The sequence below is a fragment of the Meleagris gallopavo genome, chromosome Z, assembly GCF_905368555.1.
Source record: "Meleagris gallopavo chromosome Z, MGAL_WU_HG_1.1, whole genome shotgun sequence".
Classification (NCBI taxonomy): Eukaryota; Metazoa; Chordata; class Aves; order Galliformes; family Phasianidae; genus Meleagris; species Meleagris gallopavo.
In genome coordinates, this window is record NC_139435.1 from 50245607 (window position 1) to 50258841 (window position 13235).

The 13235-nt window shown below is 37.1% G+C and overlaps 1 protein-coding gene across 6 annotated transcripts in view; it reads right to left on the reverse strand.

The window, feature by feature from the left end:
- ARB2A (ARB2 cotranscriptional regulator A) overlaps nt 1-13235 on the reverse strand; it is a 256461-nt gene that overhangs the window by 50121 nt on the left and 193105 nt on the right. For all 6 annotated transcript variants that reach the window (XM_085214488.1, XM_085214492.1, XM_085214487.1 and 3 more), the window contains one exon: nt 11280-11364. In XM_085214488.1, the coding sequence (XP_085070614.1) occupies nt 11280-11364 (85 nt within the window). The remainder of the gene's footprint in view (nt 1-11279; nt 11365-13235) is intronic.

Sequence of the window (13235 nt, forward strand, 5' to 3'; positions counted from 1 at the left end):
TTCCTAAAAATAACCAGCAGTTACTTTCTAACATAAAAAAGGTATAATGCTTTCCATGAATTTACCATTTTGGACAGTGTTGTGATGGATAAATATGAATGAAATCACTGGGCTGGAAGTGGATGGTTGCCTGGGGCCAGTGAACCTGACCTGATTACATTCAGTCTGACTGAACAGAGAAGTCTCAGCCAGCAACACGCAAGCTTGGTGGTTTGCATGGCTATTTTCTTCGAGGTAGGGAAAGTAATAGCAAATTTATCCAAGCTGAGATATTTCAACATAAAAGAAAGAGCAATATCTTAAAAAAATTGCTACATGGTAAGAACAAAACAAAAGAAAAAATGGAGAGCCTTAGCCCTTCTGGTTCAGTGGAAAAGCAAAATCAATTGTTAGGTATAGAAAAAGGTGGTAACAGCTTGTTATTGGTATAAAAAGATGATAAGGAAAGCTAAAATTATTAAAGCAAAAACAATCTGTGTCTGGCAAGCTTAGCACAATGAGGAACTTTTTTTTATATACAAGCGGCAAATGCAATCCATAGCAAACATATGTCGATTTTCAGATAGAGATTGTGAAACTGTAAATAACTGTGCAGAAGAAAGTATGAAGTTGTTCGATATATGTTTCTATTCTCTATTTGGAAAGAAAAAGGCAAGGTGTTTGATGAAGTTCATTCTATTTCAACTCATCAATATCTTCTCTGGGATGAATATTTCTAAATTGACAGACTTGCAGAGTTTGTATTCAAGAGCCATAAAACTGGCTACTGAAGTTCATTTTAAATAAAAATATCAGAGAAATCAAAGAACATGGGAGAAATCTCAATCCAGCCTCCAGAAAAGACTATCTTAGCAGTACAGTTAGCCCAGAGTACCTGTAAATCTGAAGAAGAAATAACAAAAATGGATATATAGTTCCATAAATTCCATAGACATGGAGAATCATCTATTCTCACTTTTTTTTCACTGCAACATTTTACGTCTCTCTTCCTCTGTTGCTTTTCTTCAGCAAATCCAGGTTCTTTATGGAAGACAATTCCAGTTCATTCAAATTTTCATTGCAAGCCATCTGCTCTAGACTTCTAATCATTTTCAGTGCTTACCACTCTATTCAACTGGCTGGTGTATTTTGGGGGGTAACCATTGCTTACCCAGCCCAGTTCCTGAGCTTATGTGCATGCAACAAGGAAGACAGAGTAACTAATCTGGAAGTTTGAAAGAAACTGCCCAAGGAGGATATGGTACCACACAACACAAAAGAAAGAACTATGTGGGCATCTGTCAGGAAACAATGTAAAAATTTTAATTTTCTTTGGACTCAGAGATGAAGCTGATCCATGTTAAAAATCCCTTCTGGGTCTACAATTCTGTGGTACTGGAAACTATTAATGAAGGATCAAGATAGAAGAACTGATTAAAGACAGTACAACATAGTAGCAAATAAGTCTCTAACAAATAAATTCAGTTTCACTCTTGAAGATGCATCATGCTTAGTGGGTAAGGACTTATATATAAACAGAATATATTAATTTTATTTCAAGCATTTGGCTTATTCCTCCAGAATACTCTGAGCAGTTGAACAAATTATACCAAGTTTCCCACACATCTTTGGGAAGTGCTTTGTTTTCCTTTTCTTTCCTGCAACTATCTCTCCCTCTGCTTAAGTTTCCCCTTAAAACTCTGAAAAAAAGGCTCCATATGGTGTCCTTATACTGGAAACAAATATACTCTGCTTGTTTGTTTCCAGGCACCTTGCATCTTACCTGAGTTACTCCCCCTTGTTTTTCAAAGGAGACAACAAAAGTCTTCCTTTTAGTAGGAAGATATATTTCTCAATACTTCTTTTAAGCAGTCTGCTATTATCACTAAATTTGGAGTAGCTTAATTACCACTAAAGCTTCAAAACTGATCAATACTGCATAAAGTCATGAGGAGACAAACTGCACAACTATAGAATTCCTGTTTACTTGTGAAAACATGTTAAAAATCAATATTACTCAATATTTCTAGGAACCTGCAGACTAAGTAATCTGCAAACGCAGCTGTCATGAAGAAACTGGTACTGAACTGAGGTATTCTTGACGGAGTGTCCTAAAGCTATTTGACACAGGAATATAAACGTAAATTTACCTGTGGTAAAATTTGTGTGAAGATTGAAGGCAGAATGATTATTAACAAGAAAAACCATGGCCTTCTTCTGTCTTCTTTTGTGTGTTAATCTTCATTTCCTTTTTTAAGGGTACATAAAATCTTTCATAATACTTCTTTAGTATCAAGATGAAGAGCAGCAGTTATAGAAAGCATACTAAGAGATTCTGGACAAGCTCCTCCAAAACTCCAAGACTCTACACTGTGGTGCTAAAAGGGTCAAATCTGACTCTTGGCGGATGAAACAGGAGAAAAGCAAGTAGTGAAGTTCTGAAGTCTGTATATTGCATTACTCTGCCTTAGAAATGCAGACAAGTCCATTTCAAAGAAAAGATGTTGAAAGACTAGAGACGCCACAGAAAAATGTTCGAAAGCACTTGAAACCTGAAGAAATTAACTCCAGTTAACTGCAGTGAGACTTAAAGAACTCAAAGTCTTCTGTTTCTCAGAAAAAATGGAGTGTTGACTTGATTCCAGTATCTAATTCATATGGAAAAAAACCCAAATGTAGTCAGTAGCACTACAACTTAGAAAAAGATGCAAAAAGAACTAATGGCTGGAATCTGAAACCGAAGGCAAATCAGAAATGAGTTGCTTCTGCTAATAGTTTGACAAATTACAAAAGGAAGCAATGGATTTCCCACCTCTTGAATAATTCCAGCCAAAGCTGAATTACTTCTGGGAAGAAACACTTCAACCAAATGCTAGTTATAGCTATATAACTACATCTGCTTATAACATAAAGAACTAAACATGAATGGAGAAGAAGTTACTGAAACATCCTTCCTGGCTCGAACTATAATCACTTATGAAAAAAGATTGAAAATTTTCAATGGAATGAGAACATTTGAAAAAAATTCTGCCAAATCTGCAAATTTGGATTTTTAGAGAGAACATAAGCTGAAATGCAAATGAATTTTTGGATATCAGGTCAATACAAATAAAAATGTTGCCACTGAATTTCAGACTATGTCCCTCAAGGATCTGAATATCCCCTTACAGCTCTGAGCTTTGTCAGAATTATGATTGCAGTGATGCACCAGATTCCACCTCCATATATGTTCTGGCTTTACTTCAGCTAATGAGAACGAAACACAGAAAACACTTCTGAAAATGAGTAATAGTCCATGGAAACAATTTAGTATGCCAAAACTAATATTCAGCATCAGTCCCATAAAGTACTTTACCAAAACTCACAGAAACCCATATGAGTTGTTTCACTCTTGCTGGCCTGGAGCCTGCAGATATTCCAGAATAGATGACAGGGAGAGACAACAGCCTTCTTGTCCACCCTGCAGAAGGTGCTTTACCCACAGCAGTAAGGATTGAGGGATACTGTTCGACACAAGAGTGCCTGTTTGCATTGTGAGGCCAGGAGGCATTGTGGGTAGCAGTGGGGTTGACAAGCCACTATGAAAGGAAGTTTTAGCTAAAATAACAAAGAACAGCAGAAGGTAGAAAAATACCTACTTCTGCTAGGGTGTATTCTAACATAATCTGGAAGAAAAAGACAATTTGAATTCCAGCATCATCTCTTACATCTGGGGATTTTCAAGGGTCTGGAAAATACAGCATGTCTTGCTTTAGTAGTTTCCTTTCGATGGACAGTATTAGTGTTGAATGCCCTGGCACTATATATTTTTATTTAGCAATAACTTAATTATACTTAGCATAGCTTCTTTAAAATGTCAGTCTAAACTGTCACGTGGAAATCTGCAGTAAAGCAGCATCTGCCTATTCACAATGTGAATGTATTCGTTATTTGCTGCACTGCCACAAAGCCTATAAATGCTAGTGAGAAGACAAGGCTCAGGTGTTCTGGGAGTGCAGCCATGCTAATGACTGGCTAAGCATCACTTGCTCTGGCTAGCATCTGCAACTGATGAGGCAGAAGTAAGAGAAAACAAGATCCTCAATTCAAGAATTTGCAATCTTGCTTCAGAGTAAGACAATGGCCAGGAATGTAGACAAACTTGGATAAACACAGGTTGCTCTGGAGGTAAGACCTCCTATTTATTTTCACAAAAACTACAACAGATACAAAGAGCACAATAACACTGCTTGATAGAGCAAATTCTCAGCTGCAGAATGCTGCTTTTATTTTTTTTCCAACATACTCACCACTGTGAGTTGTGCATTTTCATCAGTGATGAAGAAGAGCCTGCATGCTGTGCTCATAACAATCTGCACTAGCAGAGGTGACCCACTGTTGCTGTTGCTACTGCTGAAACACACTACCCAGCACCCCAGTGTCCTCACACCCACTGTTTAGTCTCCAGAAATGTTCAGAAAGTGTCAATGAATGTCAATGGCTGCTGGTTTCTTTTTTTTTTCCGCATGGAGGAATTAAGTGACAAATAAATCTTTGCTCCACTTCTGTGCCAGACGTCGTTTGGTCAGACTGCCCCTTTGCTGACATCTGTCACACAGCAACAAAATGTGAAGGAATATTGATGGGAAGGTTCAACCTCTACTGCCATACCACTACCATCTGCCTCTGATGTCGTGAGCCAACATAGTAACACAGGAGGCACAGACTTTGAGACACTCCATGTACTAAGAATGGAAGAAATCCTATTAAGCAGTATGAGAAGCAACAGTTATGGCAGGTCAACTAATCATTGTCAAACATTTTGTTGGAAATATCTAGCTGTAGTAATTCACATTGTACTTTATTACCACAATCTAAGACAGCCTTGGGGAGTCTGAAACAAGCATATGTCACCCTAACAAGTTAATTGCACTCTAAAAAATGCATTGATACAGATGCTTGAGTACTAGACTAATTTTTGATGAAATAATAGTTTTTCTGATGTCAGTACTAAACCAAATACATCACAGTATTTTGTAGAACATTACGTGAATACAAGTACTTTGTTCTGTGAAATAACAACACTAAGGATCTACAAAAAACCTAATCACTCATGTAGGGAGTTACAAAAATTAATGACAAATTTGAAATTCTTACAAAATTGAATTCTCTCACTGCTGCAACATCAAGTAGTTCAAGTCAACATTTTCAAATTTGTATTTTCATGTTTACTTCTGAGGCTCTGGCTTTCTGGAAATGAATCTGAAATACTGCTCAACAGATCTTTATAGATTTTTGTCTTTTCCAAAGCACTGTGAAACTAAAGGACTCAAAACACAACTTGCAAGCTCACATCCAGGTAGATATTATACATGAAACAAAAAGCTGCCTGTAAAACCTGAAACTGAGCAGGAGACTAAGAGCAGAGCTCTTTTGAAGAATTGGGATACTCCTGCACTAAGAAGACATTAGTTGAAGTCAGACTTAGTGCACATGTGCAGCAACTGCAAGAGCCAGTGCTGAGACTGGCTGATGCTTCAAAGTATCTGTAATAACTTCCAATCCCTGGCAGACAATGTACAGGGGCAGAAACGGATGTGCAGAACGAGCTATGCCAGCATGGAAGGATGCTCACACCAGGCTACAGAGTAACCTTCATCCTGAAGATCTCTGCACTCTCAGCTTGCACTATTAAGGCTGCAAATACTTTTAAACAAATTGACATGTAAGTAAATATAGGAGCCTGCCACTCTGACAGAACACTGGGGTGTTTAATCTTTTAAGTGAAAAGCTTTTATTGACAGAACTACATGAAGACATAAAACGCAAAGAGGTTTACAGTAAACACTGATTACTGTAATCTTAATCTCCATGAATGACTACCGAATGCAAAAATAACATTTTTAGCAAAATGGGTAAAATGCCTAATCTGTCTTATTTTAAAATATGTGTGGTTTTGTACTTCCTTCTTGAATTTGTAAAGCTATTGGACACCAATCTCTGGTCACAAAATAGTGTCAGAAAATACTCCAGATCAATCTTCAGAAAATTGATTAAAGAGTGAAAAATCAGCAGCATAAAATGGACTAAAAAGCACTAAGGGGATGAGCCAGGTATTGTCTCAGTGCCCAATACAGTTTATGGCTGCTTCTGCCTTGTCTGCTATGAGCAGTTTAGGGGGTTTAAGTAAATCTGAGAGTAAAAAGCAGAGACAAGTAAATTGGTCCTTCTCTGTGGTTGTCACAGACCTCTCTCACGTAATTAACTCATATAGACCCTGCTGCTCAGCAGAGCCCATCTGACCATGCTGGAGGTCCTTCTGCTTGAAGCCCAGGATCTGCTCATGTCATGCCCCATGTGGCTTAAGGAGGCCTGTCTGAATGAACATTGTTCATTTATTCTGAACAAGCCTGTTCAGAATAAATTCTGAACTACTGCAACAGTGGGGAAAAAGCCAGTTGTGAGATAAAGCCAATAAAACTAGCACCTCTGTAGTGAGATAAAGCCAATAAAACTAGCACCTCTGTAGTCAAATGGATAATTCTTGGTTTCACCAGTACCAACACAAGCTTTGCCACAAGAGTGGTACCTCATGAGCTGGTGGAAAGGCATGCAGGGGCTCAGCTACAGATCTGCCCTTCCAAAGGAAGGCTTGCTGTGCAAGCCACGCTGTCAGTTTCTCGGATCAGTGCTTTTGAGCAGATCTAACAGTCCAAAATAACTTTACTCAAATTTACTGTAGCCCCATGGAAGGATTACTGATGCTATTCTATTACTTAGCACAAAGCAGTGGTCTCCAGGGGACTGTTTAGTAGAATATTCTTGTCTGGATATTAAATCAAGCTATGCCAACGACTCAAAAAACAGCAGGTAACAAGCTTTTTCCTGTTTTTCAGTGAGCTCTGCTGAATCTCATCTTTCATTTGTTTTGAACTGCAAGTCTCTTATGTGCATACAGAAAAATCTCCAACCTTCCCCCTTGCCAAAGTACATAGTGTGTCATTAATGCATACAGGAATGTTTTTGGCTGTGGCTATGCTGAGAGGCTCAGTAGTTGACAGCGTTCATGGGAGCAACTACGGGGCCTCTTTCTCCATACCTTCACATCAGCCATATGATGCAACCAGAGGGGCAAAGGTGGAAGAACTTGAGGAAACACCAAGTTCAGTGGGACAGATGAGTTTAAACATCAGAAGTTTGAAACAGCAGCTCAATATCTGTTGTAACTAAGTTCCTATTGTAGTAACACAGGTAGGGCAAGTATACTAATAAAAACCCCACAGTTTATCTGTACATGAATTACTATGACCATGGCTTCTTTACTGACATACAATGGATGTTATAGAAGGCGGGTCATACTCCTGGGGAACAGGGGCCAACTTGGTCACTCTTCTTGAGAAGATGTTGGACCAGATGACCTCCAGAGGTTTCTTCCAACCTCAGCCATTCCGTGATTCTGTAAAACCATTTTTTTCCTTCTACTTATTTATGTATAAAAAAGCCTAACACTTGCAGCAGCCTGTGTGAAATAATATTAATGATATTATCTGAATTCAGAGTAGAAAATGTTGCACTTGGCTTGCCTAAATGAAACAAAATGTTTTATATAACATACAGAATCATGCTTGATGTTTGGTACCAGTATCTATTACCCCTACCTCAAAATACTATTCCAAAGTTCACAGTTTAACACTGGTCACCAGCAGCACTAGCAAAAGTCTCACATCTCTCTCATACTGAAGAGTTTCTTTTCCTGCAGCCAGCCAGAACGCAATTTATTCAGCTACATGGATTCATTCTTGCATTATTTTCCTTATTATACAGACATATATTCATGTCTCTTCAGTGTAAAGAGCTTTCCTTGATTACTGTCAACATTTCATTTCATTGCGTTATCTTGTTTGTCTTTTGATGCTATAGTTTCCTTACTTTACAACGTTTTAACTACACTGGCTGCAACTGTTAAAAGAATAACTGTAATCTTGAGGATCAACTAGAAAGGACTTAAAAGGGTTTAAGTAATTCATTTTACTGATGTTACAATAACTTATTTTTATTTGATTATGTAAATGAGTGTTGGTGCGTATCCACTTGGCAAAATACTGGAAAGTTTAATTTTCTCTCCTAAACAAAAAGCTTTCAGTGTTAGAAACACATGAGCTAAGGAAGGTATCTTATGCAAAGACTAGGGATCTCCCATGACACATCCCAAAATTACAGTACTCAGGAAAACAAGGGCCATGCTTACCTGACAAAATTTTCCACGATACATTCCCTGAGCTAATGTTCAGGATAGCAACAGAGATGGTCACAGACCTATGGACCTGCTTTCTCCTATCCTCAAGCCCTGTCTAGCACCTACTCCAATAGGGTGCTTCCCAAAGGGCTTGTGAACGCCTTTCACTAGAAATAGGGGAAATGATATACAGTTTCAGAGACATTAAGGGAGCTACAACTACGGTTATCAGTAACATGAAGCCACAAGTCATTAAGATTTCTGTTCCAATTTCACCTACAACCTGTATGACTCCTACTGCCAGTGCATTTTATATGACGGTCCTCAATGCACAGACTGCTTTTAAAAGTCTTCCCCTCTTTCCTCCCTACATATATTTACATCTTTAGACAGATAAGAAATAGATTCATTTCCTCTGAGAAAGAAAGGAGAGAAGTCTTTGGTTTTACTTCATTAGGAAGGTGGATTAGGACCAAGGAAAAAGACCAAAAGTCTAAAAGGTTTTTAATGAGGCTGAATGTGAATAGGGTGAAATAAGTCAGGAGACTGAAGGCAGGAGACAGAGAGATCCTCCAAGCCAATGAGTTGAGGGTAACAGCTGAGGACCTCATGCAGTGCTCTACAGCTGGAAACCAGAGACAGCTTTGAGCTGAGGAGACTGGTGTCTGCCAACCCAAACCAGCAAATTATAAATGACTGAGGAAGACTGTTGGAGTCTTCTCACGTAAGGAAGAATGCCTGGTTCTTGTCAGAAAGAAAAGGTAAGAGTAACAACATAAGAACATGAGTAATGCTGGACAACAGCTGGACACTGCTCACAAATAACAAATGGGTTTGCCTGTATATCCCACTATGCTGACTGCTTGAGTACCAAATCTTTCATGGAAAAAATTTTCTCATGAGATTTGCCCAAGAGACAGTTACTCTAGAACTTACTTCTCAGTACAAATGCAAATGAAAAGTGGGGTTCCAAGCAGGAAAGAGAACTTAATCTTCCTTCTGCAGAAAATTCATTAAAAAAAAATCTCTTATTGCTGTGATTGCTCTGTTAATTCACCTAAATACCAAGGACAATGCTGCCAGTATTTGAATGTGGGCTATTTCAGTACTGCAATTCTCAGAAAATCACATTAAACACTAATGCTCCTATATCTAGTAGCAATTCTTGAATTTATTACAGACTGCCCTAATGCAGGCTTTTGTCATTGTTCAAATAAACACACTGTAATAATTATTCAGTTGTTCCTCTGTTAATGTCTTACTCTTGTTGGCCATGTATAGAAAGAAAAATAAACAAAAACATATGAGTTAAGTGATAATTTAGCAGCAGTCACATAAAGCTATGCTGTTTAAAAATGTCCTTGTATTATAAAGAACCAAGCTGGAAATAGTCAGCTTCCATTTAAATCACTGTCCAAAATTTCTTATCAGATCAATGATCTTAATCTCCTAGCATTGTATACATGCACGAAAAAAATACAAATAGCCAGTTTACTATTTTATAACTTTTATTTGCTGAAATCCTACTCTATTCAAATTAATTCTTCTGCCGAAGACTTCAGTGTAGCCAGGATTTCGTTGAGCATAAATGTTATACCCACTAAGACCCTTCCTCAACAGAAACGTAAAATTAAGATTTACTCAAAGTAATAGTCTGTTTTTTAAATAACATTTAGAATTTCTTTTTATATAACACTCTTTACATATTTACATGGCATGAATACAAAGAAAGAGAAGAGAAGCTCAAACGGACAGTTTCCAGTATTGGCAAGAGCACTATAAACTCATGGGTTGCTATCCAAGCACTTGTTTACCAGACTAAAATGACCTGCATAATGTGCTCTCTTTCACAAAAGTGACACACGCGTCAGAGACTGAAAGTTAATTCTGTTTGGAAGAATTCTACTACTGAACAATATTTTTCTTTTAAATTGCTGTATTTTTCCCTAAAGAAGTAAGTTTGTAAATGAATGTTGAGTCTATGAAATTTTTAGTAATATTTCATTTCCCTAAGCACTAAAGAGCAATGTCAATGCTATTGCACTGAGTCTGTACTAAGCTGATGATCTGCAGAATTAGATCCCAACCCACAGTATAGACATGATTACTGGTCTCTAGTTGTTTTGAGCTCTCGAATATAGTACTGCTAAATTTTTTGAGCCTTAAAAATAACCTGCAGTAAACTAAATTTCACCTGCAATGTGAGGTCTCATTAACAACCTCACATATCTAGACAGATACAAATCCCTAACTTAACAAATGAACAACTAAGTCTCACAGTGGAAGGCCAAACAGTGCTCCAGCTATTAAATTAATATTGTAAAGGCATGGTCATGGTGTTCCTTTGAACCTGATTTCAGATTCTACAGAAATATGCTATCTATGGCTTTTAGGAAATCCGATAATCAAACACGAACAATCAAATCAAACATGTTCAGTAGCAGCTTTATATATTTTAGATGACTTTCCTATAGAGATTTGAGATTTTCCTGCTACACTGACAATTATATCAACTTTCTGGAATTATTACACATCAACAAAACTCTGCATATCATTTTACATGCTTCTTATGATTTATGATTCACTAATGGGAGAGCATATTTGTATGCTTCCAAACCAACAGAAATCTCATGTCAAGATTTTTGGACACTAAAAATGATTTGCTTTATACAGCAGACTTCTGTTTATCAGGTCTCAGAAAAGAGTCTTATTTCACGTAGGTGTATCTTTCATTAATTCTTCTTGCCTACATAAATCTAGGTATTTATTCAAGGACATACGATAAATTTCCCAGTTTTCATCATCATTGTTGTTTTTCTTAAGCTTCTATCTGTATGTTATTAATAATTAAACCCAAAGAGAAAAGAAGATTAGAAAAATTTAAGTAGACACGAGAGCTTACATGCTATGCAAGAAACAAAAAGTGTGTGTAATAAAACAGCCATATTCAGTCAGCCATATGCTTTCAACCATATCTTGCTGTAAAACTGTTAAAATACTCTCAAAACCAAATGTATTTTTAAATAATCAGGCACTTGGCGGGCACATATAGGTATACCCACTTGCTGCACACAAAGCAACATACCTGCAGAGACTCGGGGGCAGTCAGGCAGCATGGACTCCACAGCCGTGTCCAGTGGCTCAGAGCTGGACACCCAGTTACAACAGTTCTGCATGAGAAGATGTGCAATTGGTAAGCCAAAAACTCAGAGAAAAAATAAACACGGATTATGTAATGGTCACATCGAAATATACAGAGCAATCTCAGCAGGGACTGGAAGGTAAACTACACTAGCTTGGTAATACCGAGTGATGTCTAAATATTCTGATTTCATCCTAAATATGTAAAATGAGGAAGAACTCAGCAGATTTGTAGCGTGCTGTCTTTAAGCATTACTTTCAGTGCCACTGGACTTCAGCAGGTCCTTGGACCAACGGTAGCATGAACTAGCCACAGCACATTTTAAGCCATTCCCCTGTGTAACCACTGCACGGGCATTTATATGAACACTGAGGTGAAGTAACGAGAAGTCAGAATTCTAAGGGAGTTTTGATGGAGTATGTTGTACTGAGAAGGCTGTGAAATTACAATACAAAAAATTACAACTGAGTGGAAGCCATTGAGACAGCAGTACAAATAATTGAAAATATAACTGAGATGAATTGACATGAACATTTACAAATGTAAATACTGGTCTTTGGGGAATTAGGTTGATGAAGCATTAATACTTACTTTCACTTCTGAATCTATAAATAGGATGAATTTACAAGTAAGTTTTTAAATGTTTTGTTCCAAATAGTATCTATTCAGAAGAGACACTGAATTAAAGTATTAAATAGTACACCTTTAATAAAATACGCTAAAACTATGTCCAATATATTAAACTGAAGATTTAATTATAAAACAACTACATTTTTAATAGGATTGCCAGCTGAAATACAAGATCTACATGGCTTCCCTTATTACAAATCTGAGTTTTGCCTTCCTCAGAAAGTGATTAACTTCATCAAAGAAAAAAAAAAAAAACCAACACAAATTTTTCTGGGAAAAACCCAATGAATTTTCAGACAGATTTCTAAAAAATCATCCCATCAATCACGACTGTAAAAATGGATGATGGCCATTCCAGTAAACAAGCATGTATTGTGTATTTGTAGATGCTTGCTGCCCTAGTTGTGCACCATGGAGTCTGTCCTCACTGTGGAAAGATCCTTGACTGGTAGATCAAGTGTCTTATTGTATTTCCTTAATTCATTCTGTCTGGAAGAAGATGTCAGCTGTGTTGCAGTGAGGAGAGAATTTCAAAGGCTTCAGTCCCCACCAATAAAGGCCGAGGAATGGCTTTTGAATAGATTTGTCAAGGCAACCCTACTGTTCTGGGACCAGGGAGAGCAGGAACAACATAAAGGAAGGGTTGCTGTATGAGATTAGAAAGTGAAGTTCACAAAGCATGGCAGATTTTTGTAAGAAACAGTAGATCAATGAAACTATTGAACTCGATGGACAAAAAAAAATAAAAACAAACACACTACCCAGGAATGTAACTTTTTAGTAAAAAATGGTTATAATGGAATATTTCACAAAGGCTTTAGGATTTAAATTAGTAAAGTATTACGCATTTTACAATTTGCATATATAATTTTAATTAACAGCTGAATGTGAAATTGCAAATGTAAGATGGTAAAAATTAAAAGAAGTAGAATTTTTATGAAGTATTACATTCATTTGAAATAAGTAAAATTAATATTAACTACCAATAGAACACTACATCAGAGAGCTGGAGATAATACAGAAGATTAGCACACAATTAACCAGCTTTTATATACAATGTGACACTTGCCTGTAAGAAATAAGTATTCTCGAAAGCAGTGTCAAGATATGTAAATGGATGATTTGTTTTATCATTCATCACAGCTCCTAATAAATTCAAAAAATCATGACTTCTATAGGTACTAAAAATAGGCCACCAATGATACAGGAGAGATAGCTCGATGAAGAATTACTTTTTTAACAATTCATTCTTTCAATGACAGCAATTAG